Source organism: Triturus cristatus, chromosome 7, assembly GCF_964204655.1.
Source record: "Triturus cristatus chromosome 7, aTriCri1.1, whole genome shotgun sequence".
Classification (NCBI taxonomy): domain Eukaryota; kingdom Metazoa; phylum Chordata; class Amphibia; order Caudata; family Salamandridae; genus Triturus; species Triturus cristatus.
The window spans coordinates 1,023,167,718-1,023,185,615 of NC_140590.1; the positions used below are offsets into that span (position 1 = coordinate 1,023,167,718).

Genomic DNA, 17,898 nt, shown 5'->3' on the forward strand with positions numbered 1-17,898 from the left:
GTAAAATAGATATGCTGAAGCAACCATAAGACAGAAACAGATATAAATGATTATAAGCACCAATAGAGTAAATGAATGGTAGATTCCTACCATAGTGCTAAAACAATGAATACATGCAGGTATATAAATACATGACAATAAAAATGCATACTCCAACTATGCAACCCTAACTAGATGTACCTAAGTGTACCTAGCATGTTTGTAGGTGTAGAGCCAAGAATTCCCCAAGGCTGAATCCAACCCAATTACCTGACGTGAGAGACTTTGGGACCCCATCTTGGTCTCCAGATGGACTCCCCGCGAGGGATGTCAGACCACTGTGAACTGGAGTGTCTGCGTGCAGGAACCTCAGCGTCTCACGTCAGTGTGTCCGCATGGAAGTTTTTCTCCTCTGCCTGCCCCAGCAAAGGTATGGTGTATATATACCCAAAAGGTACCCTCAGGGGTCTACCTTGCTGTGCCATAGCGGCTGAGGATGACGAAAGGGGTGACACTTATACATAGTTATTATGCAGAAGATGGTAATCCTGCTGTGATTCTGAGAATCCTCATGCATAATTGATGAGGCTAGTTTTCTGAGAAAACTACACGATATATTATGCAGTACCTAACTAGAAAAAAGGTCAATATCAAAGAACCGTTATGTAGTACAATGGCAGTGGAAAATGTAGGTGAAAGGTTAGGTGACTACCCAGGCCTATATTGGAGTACATTACAAAACATAACATAACAGGTTCAGCACCAGAGTCCACCAGAAGGTACCTGGGAGTGACCTCAAGAAGGGTGGTTCAGCTTCCCCAGCAGATAGAATGGGCCATATCACCTTGTTGGCCATGGTGGTACTGTCTGCCTACTGAAATTGATTTGAGGATTTGTATTCTTCTGCTGCTTACATTTAGGGAACTACTTTTTTCTCAACAGGAGTGTATGTGTTTTCTTGTTTTCTCCCTCGTATGCTGCTTCCCCCTAATTTCCCTGCACCCCCACTAGTTCTTTGTGTTGCTTTTGTACCCCCAGTCTCTTCCTTTTTTCTGCGTTTTTAAATCTAATTTTCAAACACCATCGCCTCAGCTCCTCTTTCTTCTTTCACCATCTCACTCTTCCCACCTGTGGCTTAGTAGTAGCAACTTGTTCCACCCTCGTGTTTTCCCACTCCTGCCCGTTGGGTGTGCGTGTGTTTTTTTATTTTGAAGTTGGTGTCTACGATTTTGGGACATTAAATTAAAAATGTTAAAAAATGGCAAAGGTTGGATAGTAAGTAAGTACATTTTTTATTTGCATAGTTAATTAAAACTGTTGCAATACAGAAAAATATATATATTCAGTAAAAAAATCTGTCATGTACATGCATAAAACTTGTTCCTTCATAATGCTTATGTCTTAAAACCATGCTAATAAAGCTTGCTAGTTTTGAACAACTATAGCAGCATAATAACTTATCAAATGTATCTCCTTAATTTAAAGTTTAAAAATGTCTTCAGAGCTGCCTTGCTCATTAGCTTATACTTTTTCTGGCTAAGTTCTTGATATTTCCATTTCTGGAATTTTGCTTCCGCACAGTCTCAGAAACTTTACTGCTCTGCAGTTCAATTGTGGATCGCTAGATGCAAAGCATGCCAACAGGGCTTGCCTCCTTGTTCGAATCCCTCGTAGATTAAACAATTGTTTCAATAATTTCTTTCGTTCTTTGAGGAGTTCTTTACAGGAGCTTAGTAAGTGCAGCAGGTCTTCTTGTGCTGTTTCACATAAGCGGCACACAGAGCCTGCTTTATTGCGTAGCCAAGGTGGAAGATGCTGGGTGCAGGGGAGCAGGCCAAATCTATATTTCATACATGCAATTTTTATATTTTTGTCATATCCCAGGTTGAAATAAGCTTGGGCACCCGGCTTCGTGTATGTATTCAAAGTCATCCATCAATGGGCTCTCTTTGAAAGTGTGGCCTTGTCCTCCAGCAATGACAGTAGTTTCACCATCTTCCACACTATTTTTTTTTTTTTTTTAAAGTTAGGGTGGTTGTCGATGTTTCCCAAAGTTGATTTAGCCCTAATTTGTGTAAGCTGCTGTGCAGATATTTCGCAGCTGGTGATGTAGTGTGCGTTTGTAGCTCTTTCCACAGCTGTTGGGTTAACGTTCCCCGAGGTGTTTTTCGCACTTTATCCCATGCAGTGACGAAAGCCCCTTGTCTGGCAATTGTTTGTTTCAGGACGCCAAACTCAAGTCTGATTTGAGCGGGTGAGGTATATTTCAGCAGCCCAGAAATGACCCTGTATGCGGTTGTTACTGTGGCATCAAGTATTTCCGCGTCCCTGCCTTTCTGTACTTCGCTACCGTAGGTGATTGTTGGTAAGAGTTTTGCACGAACCACCTCTGCCAGCAGCAGGATCGATGGGCCAGATAATTTACAGTTTAAGGTTTTTAGGGAAGTTGCTATTATTAAACCTTTTTGCCTTAAGCTGTTCTTCTGTGCCAAGAAATGACCGCCAGAGTCCAGCTTCATGCCGAGATATTTATATTCTGTTGTGTCTTCTATTCTGGTCTCTCCCCAAAACCAGTTTTAAGAAAAACAAGGGTACCCCAATATGTGAACCTGGGGTGATATATGCGGAAAAAAAACAATGGTTCGGGTGTGGACAAAAGGTCCAATAATAAAGTGATCCTAAGGAGAGCACTTATGGTTAGAGAGTTGAAGATTAATTATTTTAAAGAAGCAAAACAATTAATAATGTGCATAGGGACATAAGTCAGTTCATGTGAAACATTTATTTCCACAACAATAGAATTCAGGTGCTCACACAATAAGTGAAAGAGGCGTGACGTGCAGAGTGATGGCGAAGTTTAAAATAACGGCATCACATTGACAACAATAGTGTAAAACTCCTCAAGCAACTTTATAGAATAGGAAGAGTTTTGTTGTAAAGGGTCAACGGCGTTTCGATCTCAACTGTTCGAGATAATCATCAGGACATATAACGGGTGAGCAAGCTGAATTGATGCAATTATTCGTAGCGCAAGAAGGAGCAATTGTGGGTTTCAGAAAACAGCTGAGGGTAGACGAGTTCACCAAGATTAATTTGCTGAAGGTACGAGCATGAGAATATCACGTGTGTGTTAACTTGAAAGGCAGGGTCAGCTGTATAAGTTGCGCTTAGCGATTTGCTGCCAATATGTTTAGTTAAAGTCAATCCCAGTTCATATTTGGAAAGTCTTGGGAGAGGAGCTCAGCGCATCATGCTGCTTGGGCTGTTCACGTTTAGTGAACTCGTCTACCCTCAGCTGTTTTCTGAAGCCCACAATTGCTCTTCCTTTGCGCTACGAATAATTGCATCAATTCAGCTTGCTCACCCGTTATATGTCCTGATGATGATCTCGAACAGTTGAGATCGAAACGCCGTTGACCCTTTACAACAAAACTCTTCCTATTCTATAAAGTTGCTTGAGGAGTTTTACACTATTGTTGTCAATGCAATGACGTTATTTTAAACTTCACCATCACTCTGCACATCACGCCTCTTTCACTTATTGTGTGAGCACCTGAATTCTATTGTTATGGAAATAAATGTTTCACATGAACTGACTTATGTCCCTATGTACATTATTAATTTTTAGGCTCCTTTAAAATAATTAATCTTCAACTCTCTAACCATAAGTGCTCGCCTTAGGATCACTTTATTATTGGGCCTTTTGGCCACAACCGAACCATTGTTTTTTTACCGCATCTCCCCAAAACCAGGCTGCAGTTTGCCGCCTTTTATTCTCGATTATCATTGTTCTTGTTTTTTCCAGGTTGATCGTTAGGTCATTTGCTTGGGAGAAGTCCTGCGTTGTATTTAGGAAATGTTGTAACCCTACTTTTGTTTTGCTGATCAGGACTATGTCATCTGCATAAAGAAGACAGGGAAGTGCTGTGTCTCCTAATTTCGGGGCGTGTGAATTACAGCCGATTAGCACGGGACTAAATCAGCTATGTACAGATTAAAGAGAGTGGGTGCCAAAATGCAGCCCTGTTTCAGGTCTTTTTCCGTGGAAATGTGTCTTGACAGGAAGGTTCCATTACCCAGCTTCACCTGTAGCCATGTGTCCGTATGCAGGTTTATGATCAAGTTGAGTAGGGGCTGAGGAAGCCCCCAATGATGTAGTTTGGACCAAAGTCTGATGCGATTAACATGATCAAAAGCGGCCCTGCAGTCGATAAAGCAAAGCTATAGAGACGATCGTGTGGCTGCAGCCTTGTCCTTAAGCATTGCCATGCTTAATATGTTAGTTGTTGTCCCAACTGATTTTGTGAAGCCGGTCTGTTGTAGAGGAATTGCGGATTTTTCTTTCACCCAAGCCTGAAGGTCCTCCAGTAACAAGCCTGCAAATAATTTTGCTTTGTTGTCTAATAGTGCCACTAAGCAATAGTTTTGTGGTTCTAACTTGTCACCAGATTTATGGATTGGGGAAATGATTGAGCCTCTCCATGAGCTGGGCAAGATGTTTAACGTTCTGATTTCTCTGAAGAGAGGGTACAGTGCTTCTGCCCAGAAATTTGCCTCCTGTACTGGTGGAATTCCGTTTGGGCCAGGAGCACCTTCTCTTCTCCCCTTTCCCATCTGCCTTGCAAAGGTTGGATAGCACAAATGAAAGTAGAGACCGCTTGACTTTGTCAATGCCTGTTGTCTTTTTTCAATTGCGTTTGTTGAAGGATTGTAATGTTGGCGCAATGTTTCCCTTTACCCTGTACGGGGTAATTGGTGTCATGCGTGATGTAGCTACTCGTTAAAAGTACCTCGGCCGTCATGCGGCGGTATCATACACCAAAGTAACATATGCCCTTATTCCTCTTTACACTCTGTCAGAATGGTGACGCTTCAATCACCCCTCTTTGGAACGCGAGCACCCCATCAAAACTGGTTCTAATGGGTAGTGTTTATAATTTGCCTGAAAAAAAATATTTACATAGCAGGTGTTTATGTTGTCTACTGTTATTCTCAGTGGACTGTAGAGGATGTGCTTTCCCTGTACATCCGCTAGATGACGCCATTGCTCTGCCTACAGCTCTAGGTTATAGTTCCTCCACTTCCCTGAGTTGTATTTTTCTTTGTATTCAGAAGAGGGAGCTGTTGCCCTGTCTCACGCTGCATATTGCTGTACCTACAATGTTTGGCCTCTCTTGCTCGCCGTAGTTTTCAGTGACACGGAGCAAAGATGGCGGCGGCTGCAGCAGCCTCAGATGTTCACGTCCGGATCTGCCACAATGAACTAGTGAAGTGCGACCTGGAGATAAAAGCGGCTATACAGGCACGCACAATACAGTAATAATGAACGTAGGGCAGGCTTCTTTTGCTGCGCCAGACCCCGACCCGCCACGAAAGGCAGCAGCACGGTTTTGGAGTAGACAGATTTGTATTTGTGCTGCTTGCCCGTGCTAGGTCACCGTATGTATCTCATTGGCCTTGCTTTTTTCCTTTCTTACCTTTGGAGACTTTAATTTAGCCTGCATTTGTAAAAGGTAAACCAAAGCATATTCCGCAACAAGCGCCAGTACTGCAGTAGAACAGCCACGGTCTAACAAGAGAGCAGGTACCAAGATTTTCATAAGCAAAAACTGCGACAGCTGGCCACCGGCACATACGTATGACTGTAATTCACAGTTTGTTTTTTAAGGTTTCGCGGTACTTGCACCCTGCCAATAATTAATGGTACGTGATAGGACCTCTCTCGTTTATGTACCCGCTGAACTTGCGCAAGACTCATGTAGGCGCCTGCTTTCAGACCTACAAATCGAAGGTTATTACTAGTGATCAACCATTCTAAAGGGAACTAGGGTGGGGTGTCCTAGACAAGACAGTCTGCAGTTCCAAACAATCTTATTGTTTTAATACCTTTAGCACCCAAGAATTATAACGTTCAAGACAAAGCATTTACTGTAAGTACTGAAAAACTGTTGCACCAAGCAAGTTGCTTATTTATTTGCCTTGAGTTAGGGTAGGTTTTTTCGTTACAGGGTCTTTTCCATGGACCACCATGAATGTACGTAAGGGCATCCCGAAGGGCACCCTCGTCATTTCACGTGCCAGAAATTGCTCATGTGACTTGAACCGCACTATTTACACGAGGCACCTGGTTTCTATGAGTGGCAGTGGTCATGATGAGGACATGGTTGTCTAGTTTTCTCCTGGCCTACGAATGACATTTTTGTGCTTCTAGTGGTCACATTGTGTAATGGCAAAGACGGAGATAAAGGCTGAGTAAAGTCTGTTTTGTAGTAAATACATTAGATAAGCCCTCAGTTTCTTAACTCAGATCAGCAGCTGTTTACCCATACAAATGGCATTTGATATAGCAGTTCTCACCACGCCCAGGATGTCAAATTATTACCACACGCATAGATTGTAACAATGTTGACTTTGCTGTTCAATTCCCATGTCTAGTTAGTAACATCGATGATAGTTTCCAGAAACAATGGGCAACTTTCTTGATCGCCGTTTATTTTTTTCCTCTTGCTTTCATTTGCAGGATATCCGGGATTGTCCAGGGCCTATGAGTAGACTCAACGAATTAAACGCAAACATGAAGGAGAAGTTCCACCAACAGCGGCTCAAACTACAGGTGGGCACTAAGTGTGCTGTGCAAGGGCAGAGTTCTTGTTGTATGAGGAGCATTGGACGAGGTGGCCTACAGCCGCCTTATTTTCTGTGTGTGCCTTTCCTGCCTTTTAAAACCTGTTATATTTACTGTTTTTTCACTCTTTTCTTGCCTCCCTTCCCCTCTGTTTTACATGGCGGATGGTGAAGGAACCTTGTCTGTGTGAACACATATGACAGATTCCATTACATTCTTCCTTGGGTACCTCCTGAAATTAGGCCATAGGGCGGTATCCATCTGTTAAGGTGAACTGCTTTTTCTTTTTTGAGCGCACTCCATCTGTAGCATGTACAAACCCATTCAAGTGGTCGTCATCAATTCCTTACTATCGTCGCTGGTTAGGACATATATAGGACTCGCCCTAATCCAGTGTTTAATTTGAGCCGGTCATTGTTTGTGGGCCACACCTTCCCTCCTGTTTCAGGACCAGCATCAGACATTTACAGAGATCAAGAGAGGTCAAATCGCACAAAGAGGAAAGACCTAGGAAATGAAAGACAGAAAAACTATCACAAAGGGAAAATGCAGGAGCTTGAAAGAGTGAGATAAAGGGGTGTGGAGTGTCTGGTATTGGAATAAAGTGGCACAAGGTGGATTTAAGACAACGCAGCTTTGGTATTCGTGGGTTAATATGTAATAGAACTATCCGCCAGCTTCTTAGCAGAGCTTTGGTCACGGGCTGCCATTCTTTTACAAATTAAGCATTGCACTAAACCCTGGTCTATTAGGAGAGTTGGCCAGCTTTTGTGCTAATCTGGTGAGCTCTCTCACATGGCTGCCCAGTCATCAGTGTGGAGGCTCTTTCAGAGAGCCCTGTGGCTTTCCAAAAAGAATGCTAAGGAGTTATGTGGGTCGAGTTCTTGCTAACTTTGTCTTGCGAATTATGAACTTTCATAGTTATCACAGACTCCATTTTCAGGGTTAGAGATAGTTGCAAAGCAGCATGAGACAATGAGCACAATAGAATGCGTATCACCACTAGTCTTTTTCTTTTTTTTTATTCTCAATATATCTGCCATATTTGCATTACATGGCCGAAAATACGTTCCTAGTGTAGCAGGCAGGGGCGGTTTCTCCATTATGGCTCGGGGGCTGCGCCCCTCTGAAATTCCTACACATTTACATAAAACATATTAAATAGATTGATTTATTCAGAGAGCTGATTGTATCGCCAAATAAATCGATGTATTTATTTCTCTGGTCTGTCTGTTTCAGGCTGCCAGCCCCGCCTTGCTCTGAAGCAGGAGACGGAAGCTAGGCAGTAAATCAACTTTTTCAACTGTGATGCACGATGCAGGGCTTTCTGTTTTAAAACCCTTCATTGCAAATGTGGTCTAAGGTTGTATACACTCTGTAGGCTAGTGACACAATCAGCGTCACGGTTTCGGGCGTCGGAGGCTTCATTCCTGTGTAATTTAAGACGTCCTTCGTTCAAAGGGATAGATCACACTTTTACATCATATGTGAGAGTGGATGCAAGCACGTCTGATCTGGTGCCTTGTTTTCGGTAATGGTAAGCATTTGCATGCTAATGTTGTGTTATGTATATTGTGCTGAGACCGCTCATCACGCTAACTTCCCCCACTGTGACACCCCAGGCCCTCGCTGCAGATTGCTGGCTCCTTTAGAAGTGGAGCTGCTGTATTTCGTCCCCCCATGTAATGGATCCAAATAACGAGCAGGGTTCTTGTTCCCTTGTGAAGTTGGTCCAAATATCCGAGTCAAGCAAGGCGAGAAATATGTGCTTACAGTGGACAGTTATCTGATGTATGACATTAATCTGGCCGTGTCTTCATGCCCCTAAGTTAACACTGATGCCAAAAACGTGGATTGACTTGCAAACAATGAATGTTAGAAACTTTAAGGGAATGCATTTCAGCGATTTAGTTCCTCTCTTATTTCACATGCTTTACTTAATCTTGCATTCCCCAAGAGTTAACTATTTTTCTTTTTTTATTTTTTATTTATATTTAAAAGAAATTTTCATACCAGATATAACAATATGGCACAGCATAGAGTTCGACAATTAACAATCAATGAAACTGTACAATTCAATAATTATAAACAATATATACCTTCAATACAGCCATTATCACAATTTCATTTTTAAGAATAACATCCAAGCAATCAAATCATATTCAGCCACCATATTTACATCACCCGTTCTTTCCATCTCCGTAATGGATCCCAAATTCTCAGGCCTAGTTGCTTCCCCCTTCGACCTTTCCGTTCGTAAATCCCTTTTTCTAAATTATAGGCAAACAACAAGTTGGCCAACCATTGATTCATGGTGGGAGCAACTTTGTCACGCCAGGCTCTTGCTATTAACAACCGAAAAACTGCCATAGCAATAAAGACAAACTCTTGACAAGTAGCCTGACCATCTGTTACTATTCCCAAAAGAACCACCGTAGGTGTAATCTTAATTTGAAAACCTAAATGCCTCGCTAGAAATCCCTCTACCTCCCTAATCAGAGTAGCCAATTGAGAACAAGTGGCAAAGATGTGAATTATATCCGCCTGTGCGTGGTTACACCGTGGACAATCTGTCCCTAAGGTGCCGCCCCATTGCGCAATTCTAGCTGGTGTATAATAAAGAAAATAAATAGTTTTATAGTGCTGTGATTGTAATGGTGCTGAACATAAAACCGTATGGCCAAGAGCCAGTGATTCCTGAAACCAAGCTGCATCGATACCTAACTTCGTGGCCCACTTAGTAGCATATTTAACAAGATCATCTTTCTTAGTAGTGAGAAGGCAAGCATAAAAACTACGTATATTGCAATCTCCCCCTTTCTCAATCATATCCAATATTACATTGCTTTTAAACCCTGTCATCCCTCCGCGCTTGGTAATCAGAAAGCTTCTGACCTGTAGATATTTAAAAAAGGTCCTTGTATCAATGTGAAATTTGGTAACTAAATCCGCAAATTGCACAATACCGTCCAGTCCAACAATATCCCCGATCCTCCTGATCCCATTGTGTTCCCAGGATGCAAACATTGAGTCTGCAAATATATCTCCTGGCCAGGATCTATTCTTAAACAAGCGGGTATATCTGTTGTATCTACCCAATCCAGATTTTTTCAAAAAAGCTGGCCAGATGTTAACAGCAGCAATGACTGTCTTAAACCTTGTCCTTTTAAAATATGCAAAGTCCGTGCAATTTAAGAAACAGTTCTCCGCCTCCGCCCCCAGGACTATAGAGTAAACTTCGGTTGACATTTTGGAGATTCTAGGATGCTCCCCTCCACCAATTAATCCCTGCATATATTGCAGTGCGGTAGCCAGATAGTATAGCCTAAAGTCGGGAGCGCCCCACCCACCTCTAGCCCTTGGAAGAGTCATAAATCTGTACGCTCTCCTAGTCTTTCCGTGAGCCCAAATAAATCTATTTAGTACCAATTCCAAGGTCTGAAACCATTTTGCACCAAAAAATAGAGGTATTGCACGAAACAGATATAAAAATTTGGGCAATACCATCATTTTGATAACGTTTGTACATCCTAGTAGGGAAAGGTGCAGATTATTCATCCTATCGAGATCTAATTTTAGTCTCGCCATTAAAGGAGTTATATTCTGCTCAACCACCTTCTCTAAATCTGCCGAAATTTCTATACCTAGATAGACTGCCGAGCTACTTACCCTGTAATCATTACATATGACATATGAATTTTTAACTATTTGTGTTTTCGTTTTATTAAGGCTATACCCTGACACCTGACCAAAATCCCGCGCTTCTAATTCTACTGCGCACATAGCAAGAGTAGGGTTAGCTGTAATGATTGCAACGTCGTCCGCATATGCCTGCACCTTGAAATGCAAATTATTGACTATTACCGGTGGGATATTAACGTTGGCAACAAGCCTACGCAGAAGAGGGTCCATATACAACGCAAATAAGAGAGGGGAAGACGGACACCCTTGCCTGGTCCCTCTTTCTATTTGAACTATGGATGAGTGACCACTGTTAACTCTAATTTTGGCATAGGGTTTATTATATAATGTCTGGATGGCTCTAATGTAATCCTCGCCAAACCCAAACCACCTCAAGACAGACCATAAGAAATCCCAAGAGACCCTATCAAATGCCTTTTCGGCGTCCAAAAACAACACTGCCATAGGGTCTCTTGGGAACTCCACGGCATCAAATAGCGTAAGCACCTGCCTAATATGTTGAGTGGTACCCTTTCCTGGAATGAAGCCGTGCTGTATAGGGCTAACAAGGGACTCGATTATAGTCGCCAATCTCTTTGCCAACACTTTCGAATAAATTTTAACGTCTGAATTCATTAGAGTGATGGGTCTATAAGATGAGGCTGCCAAAGGATTTTTGCCTTTTTTCAAAATGACTATAATATCTGCTCCTCCCCAAGACTTAGGGATAGAGGCCCCCTCCTGCGCCTGAAGCATAGTAAATAGAAGTATATCGCCTAATATGTCCTTGAATACTCTATAAAATTCAACTGGGATTAAATCCGGACCCGTGGCTTTACCAGGTGGAAGATCTATGAGGGCACCCAAAATTTCTTCCAAATTGAATGGGGCTTCTAGCTGCTCCTTATCTACCTCAGACAGTAATGTTGGCTGAATATTATCGAGATAGTGTAAGACCTGACCCAAATCTAAAACCTTATCTGATCTATATAAATCTACATAGAACTGCCTAAACACTTCTCTTACCCCGTCTGAATCCGTAATCATATTACCCTGAGCATCTGTCACCTTCTTGATCTCCGCCGCTGAGGCTTTTTGTCTTGAGCGGATAGCCAAAAGGTGCCCCACTCTTTCACTCATCTCGTAAGCATTCTCTCTATTTAATAAGTATCTAGCAGCTGCCTTAGTAGCAATATTTTCAGAGACCCTTGCCTTTAAACAGATTAATTTTACACTCAGCTGCTCAACAGATCTTTGGGCCTGTATTGCTAAATACAGTTCTTCTTCCGCTTTAGTTATTTCCATTATTAATTCATTAAACATTGCCCTCTCCTTTTTCTGTTTATGCAGTGAATAGCTCATCGTCTCTCCCCGTATGCCCGCCTTAAAAGTGTCCCATTCAATCCCAGAATCGACCGACCCTCTATTAATTTTCCAGAAGTTCTTAATCCAGGAATTCATATGAAGAATATAGGCTTCCTCCCTTAAAAGAGCCCTTTCGAAAGTCCAAGCGGAGAACTTCCCCTGCTGACAGCCCATTTTAATAGTTAGGATCAGAGGGTTATGATCGGATATGATCCGAGGGTGTCTCTCTATTTGTGACCTATTCAGCAAAGAATTGGATATAAAAAAATAATCTAATCTTACCAAAACCCTATGGGGAGCAGAAAAAAAAGTACTACCATCTAATAAGGGGTGAGTAGCGGCCCACACGTCGATCAGTGAATTGTGTACTAAGAGATCCTCTAAGGCCCTAAAAGATCTTTTCTTTCTGCCAATGTATCCCGTAGCCCCGACCTGAATGTGAATATTAAAGTCCCCACAACAGATAATTGGAACAGGCCACAAAGCCAACTCTGTATCCAAGAACTGGAGCATTTCAGGGTCATCTTCGGTGGAGCCATAAACTGAAGCCAACGTGAACCTCTCCCCTTTAAATATAACTTCTAATAATACCCACCTACCCCACTGATCTTCTTTTTTCCTGACTAATATTGTATCTCTGTTTCTGCCTAGAACCGCTACTCCCCTCGTTTTAGTCCCCTGTTTAGTATTAGCCAGTAGGGAGAACCCCAATTGTTCCAGAAGAAACCCCCTAGTCCCCTCTATATGTGTCTCCTGGAGACATACTAGATCCAATTTCATAGCTTTCAATAAAGACGACACTCGCATTCTTTTTTGGGCATCATTGAGGCCACAGATATTAATTGAGGCTATTTTACACGACATTAGCGTTATCCATGACTAACTTTTATCAAAACAATTAGTAAAAAAAATAGACCAGAGATATAACATCCTATGCTGTGCACCAAAAAGCTGTATTTTACCTGCCCCCCCCCCCCCCCCTGAACCCCTACCCGCACCCCCGACCCTGTGCCCCCCCTCTCCCCCCTCCCCCCCCCTACAGGCAAATAGGTCAAACATGACCTATGTGTGATCGCTTAGGAGTGCAGTTGTCGCCTCCTCCTCCCAATATGAGAAACCATATGTTTCCCAACCAATCCGTCTTGCTCCCTTCCTTTAGTGACCCCCCGTGACTTTATACCCCAGCACCTCCACCATATACTCTTTAGCTTTTATTTCTGAAAAGAACATTTTAAACTGGCCTTTGGTGATTATTTTAAGTTTGGCTGGATACAGCAGGAAAGCTTGTGAGCCCAGGGCTTGTATAGGTGCTATCAATTGCCTCAGCCTCCACCTTCTTTCGACTGTGACATGACAGAAATCAGGCCTTGCGAAGAAAGTGATCCCGTTAAAGGTACGCTTAGAGTCCGGTTTAGCTTTATCCAGTATCTGTTGCCTTAGAAGAAAGTTTCCCACAAATAACAAGATAGCTCTGGGTCTCGTGTCTTGCCCTGAGTTACGCCTAGGAGCCAGAGGAAATCGATGCGCTCTCTGGATTTCTGTATCCCACTGCCATGCTGACAGCTCTGGGAATGCGCCCTTAAGTAGATTAACAACAAACATCCTTACATCCTGGCCTTCAATCCCCTCTTCAACCCCCAAAAGTCTTATATTGTTACGGCGCTGCCTATTTTCATAGTCCTCCAGCTTCCACTGCATGTCTTCAGATATCTTGCTTTGCTCCTCCTTCATTTTCCGTAGACTGCTTAGCTCGTCTTCAAGCCTCCCCGTTCTTTCTTCGACCTGGGTAATTCTTTCAGAGGCCTCCTCGTACAACTTGTTCATTTTCCTTAATGAGTTATGGATTTTGTTGAGCCCCTGCTTTGATCTCCGAGCTTCAGCCCTTGCCTCGTTCTGCATACTCTTCAGAGTACTGAATAATAGATCCATTGAGGCTTCTTGCGGTTTAGATTGAGGTATTCCCTCCCCACCAGAAGCCATATTATTCACCTCCTGATATGGCTGTGACGTAGCTGAATAATCCCATGAAAGTCTCTTCATTGGATTAGGAGGGCTTTCTAGAGAGTTTGGCTTCCTACGGGATCTACGTTTCTTTAAAGTGAATTTTGGAGGGACCGAACTAGCATCTGAGGCAGAAGACTCCCCAAAGCTATCGTCGCTGTGAGTTACAGACTCTGACTCCTCATTAAGTGAAAAAAAATAGTCAGGTGAGGCACACCCGCTGGCCGGGTCCAATAGTGAACCTACTGAGGTACCCCCTTCCAAGGAGAACTCTGACTCCGTGCCTGCCTCCTGGCTATTAGCCCCCAGCTCGCCGAGACTGTCTCCGTGCGCCTCATCATTCTCCCGAGGCTGTCCCCCTTTGGCGTTATCCCTTGCAAGCGGCCCACCTGAGCCCGTACAAACAGACTCTGAACCTCGAGGTTGCCTCACCTTGAGCATGTCCTCTGCTGCTGACATTGGCACTTCTGGGCCCGAGTTGGAAGTTTCCAATCGCTCCGGCGCCGCCGGAACACCCTCGGCTAGGTTCCACACATCCGAAGGCGTCTGCTCCAATGCCGGTGCTTGGTCTGGTTGCATAGCAACCCCCGTTTCGCGGGAGTCCTGCGCCTCGGCACTGTTCACGCTGTTCCCTTTGGGTTGCTTACCGGCATTACGCTTTTCCAAGTGGCCTGTACTCATCACAGGGAAGCTCTCGACCACAGAAGGCTGCCGCAGTTGTATTTCTTTTCCTCCTGCATTGTTGGACCGCAGATTTCTTGCCTCTCGCGAGCCGCACAGGAGAGACGTCCCGAGGAGGTTTGCTTGGAGCCCGTCGGTGCCTTGGATCACACCAGCTTTCTTCCCAGTACCTTTTTTTGAGGTAAGTGTGCTGCTGGGACGCGAAGCTGTACTCTTTGGCTCCTGTTTGTCCCGATCTGGCCGTTCTTTCGTATTGCTTTCTTTGGCTGCCTCGCTCCCTTTGACGATGCGTGGAGGCATATTGTACCGTCCCAAGGTGAAAGCTGCCGCTTCCAAGGATCTAGCTAGCAAGAAACGAATTATCCTTAACGGAAGCTCGGCAAACCTTTTGGTGAGAGACCGAGTGAATTCACAGCCAGTTCCTTTTAGACAATAGTCGGTTTTCATCCCCGCGGGTTACGGGGTATCACCACATCTTCTAGTATAATGAGGTATGATCAGGAGGAGGAGAGGAGTGCGACTGGTCACTACACACCACCAGCGGCCATCTTGCCCTCCATTATCCCAGAGTTAACTATTTTTCAATGTTGTTGTTTATCTGTATTTTTTTCTGTGCATACTTTGAGACTTCAGCTATGCCAGGTGTTTATAAGGGGCTTTGGTTGGGCACACCGGCACTAAGGCTGAAGACAAAGTTCCTGTGAGTGGTTTGGCCTCTCTGCAGAGCACACAGAACGATGTTTATGTATTCCATTTGCAACTGAAATTCTGTGGATATGTATGTGAAGGGGTACACATATGTTCACATATTTGGAAGGCAAGAGTAAGAGAAATTGAAGGTCATACATTTGAGGGAGTGCAGTGCTTGTTTGGGGGTGGTGAAGTGACATAGATGCGAGGAAGTGCATTCGGGGAATAGTGAAAAGAGAATGCTGAAGAGGAAAGAGGTAGTTGAAGATGTGCAGATGGTAAACATATGCAGAAAAAAGAGGATACATATCTAACATTAAGCACACATAACTGAAGGCCAAAACTCCTTCCAAAGGCCTCAATGCTATTTAATTCACAGACTCGGTTTCAGAATTGAAAAATTTCCAATGCTGAATATTTATAACAAATCATTGTTGTTACTCCTTTATCTTAAACAGCTAACACTCATTGACAAAGGCAATCATACTGACTGGTTTTAGGTGTATGTCAGTTGTTGTCATTTATCTGGATACAATTACATCTCAGAGAGAAACCAAAATACCGGTCAGCTGGCACACTATGTGAATCACAGACATTTATTTGACATGTTCCTTTATAGAGCGCCCCCACTTTGTTCATCCCACTTAAAGACCTTTCTGCACATATTTCTATTTGACTGGTTGCAGCCAGCAGCTGTGGGTGCTTCTCGAAGTCTGGTTAGAGCATTTTTTTCCAAAGTTAATGCTGCATGCAGTTCAAGACACTAGGCAAGCATACATTTTAAAGGGCTAACGTTGTCATGCTGTACAATTTACACATTACAGTAACTGTTGAACATATTAATGCAGGAAGATATGGGGCAGTTTTTAATGTATTTATTATTTCAAGACTGTACGTTCCCACTGCTTTATAAGCCTTGCTTTATCGCTATATTCATTTGCTTTAAAATGCACCATTTGCCAATCTTTTTTTCATTTCTTTCTCAGGAGAACAGTAGTTACTGCCTAAGTGTGGATTCATTACCACTCCTATCGGACATTTCCAACTAGTTTCGCTTGCGCTGCCTCTGTCAGGAAGGTGGGCTAGAGCAGGGCAGTAATGGTACTAGACCTATCCTTTCCAGTGAGATATACCACTTAACGCATTAAAGTGTTGGGCGTAGTTGTAGTGAGTTTTGTGCCATTTTCAATGTGATCTGTGGGCGTTTAGTGTTGGAAATTCTTGCACAAGCATACATGAGTGACCCTTAAAAAAATAAATACAAAAAAAAAAGCTCAGCACTAAGACAACTGAATGCTACAGTCATTCAATTCATTTGTAAACACTGACACAACTCAATTCATGAAGATGACTAGAAGTCACCGGCACCCATTGGCTGCACTGCCGTCTGCAATCATGGTTTCTAGTGTTATCTGTCTCTGTTTTAATTTTTCAAGGAGCTGGAGCAGATGGCCAAGGAACAAGATAAAGAATCTGAAAAACAGGCCCTGCTGAAAGATGTTGAGAACCACAGAAAACAAATGCTCAGGTGGGTGACCGTGTAGTCTGGGTAAACACATTGTGTTTCAGCATGCCAAGAACGTTTTGTGATAAGACTGGGCAGAAGCCTCTCCTTACTTAACCCAAATGCTTGTGTTTTATGATGATTTTCTTGTAGTAGGCTGGTACAGAGTAGGGATCTTACAAAGCTACGAGACTGGCCTCAAACTTGTTTCTAACACTGGGCACAGTGGCGGCTCCTTTGGTAAGGCGGAGGAGCATCGCCTCACTGCTCAAAAGGAAAAATAAAGTGATAATAGCGTATGATTGTTATCATTTTATTTCTCCTATTGAAGTCAGTGGCTCTCCGGGCAGGGTAGGCTGGCCAGAGCAGTGAGAGCAGTGGTCGGGCCGTCTAAACAGTCCTACACTTTGCATCTTCCCACCAGCCTTGCTTTACACAGCCTGGTGAGGAACATGCAAAGCCTCCCAGTCCTTGTCTGGGTGCCGTGGTTCGGCTCTCAGACCAATCACAACTCTGCGTTGTGATTGGCTATGGGGAGCCTGGGAACCCTTGTGCTTCCTGCTGCTGGTGGAGACAGATAGAAGAGGAGAGGGGGCGGCTGGCTGGCCCAGATAAGTTCCCCCTACCCCCCCCCCCCCCAGCCTCACCACTCCCAATTGGTAGCCACTGCTACTGACTGGGCAGCAACACTCCTTGAGCAGTCCCGAATCCCCAGCCCCAGTTTAACAAAAGTTGTAGGCAGCGGTCGTAGTGCATTAAAAACAAGCATTTGCAATGCAATAGGTCTCGCCCTTGTGAGAGTTTGAGCTATTGGCGTTGTAAATGACAATGCCTTTTATTTATGTTTTAAAAACCAAAACATAAATAAAAGGTATTGTTATTTAGAATGTCAATAGCTTAAATCCGCGTAAATGCGAGACCAATTGCATTGCAAATGCTTGTTATTGTTCCAGCATTTTCTGACCCCTGAACCTTATTTTTGAGGTGCTGCAGCCCCCCTACTTCCTTTGCCCATACCTAGTGTACGTAGCTTAAGCCTGCTCCGGAGGTGCCCCCTTCTTCACAGTAACACACCGCAGGCATCTCTTTGCTATCACGTTAGAGTGTTACAAGGGTCCCCCGCTCTCTCTTCCTTGAGGCTACTTCACGCTGTCTCCCGCTGTGATACATACTGACTTTGCTTTCCTGCCTCAGTGCCGTGATGGTCACTGTCTCAAAACCGTTTAGCTCGGCGGCACGCTCTACCCTGTGTTCTTCAGCACTCAAAGGCACGCACACTGCTTTCGTCTCATTGGTGCAGCACTCACATTCCATTCCATGAGTCTCACTTTCCAGGCCCTTGGCTGTCTCGTCAGCTCCTCTCTGTGACTGG

At 43.7% G+C, this 17,898-nt stretch overlaps 1 protein-coding gene across 3 annotated transcripts in view; it reads left to right on the forward strand.

The window, feature by feature from the left end:
• The first annotated feature begins 5,129 nt into the window (after positions 1-5,129).
• The window catches only part of BNIP1 (BCL2 interacting protein 1), a 50,710-nt gene continuing 37,941 nt past the window's right edge, over positions 5,130-17,898 (forward strand). The window contains exons 1-3 of one of the 3 annotated variants that reach the window (XM_085618084.1): positions 5,130-5,281; positions 6,500-6,592; positions 16,459-16,550. In XM_085618084.1, coding sequence (XP_085474210.1) covers positions 5,189-5,281; positions 6,500-6,592; positions 16,459-16,550 — 278 coding nt within the window. In that variant the 5' untranslated portion in view covers positions 5,130-5,188. The other 2 variants (XM_085618086.1, XM_085618085.1) reach the window with 2 other exon arrangements.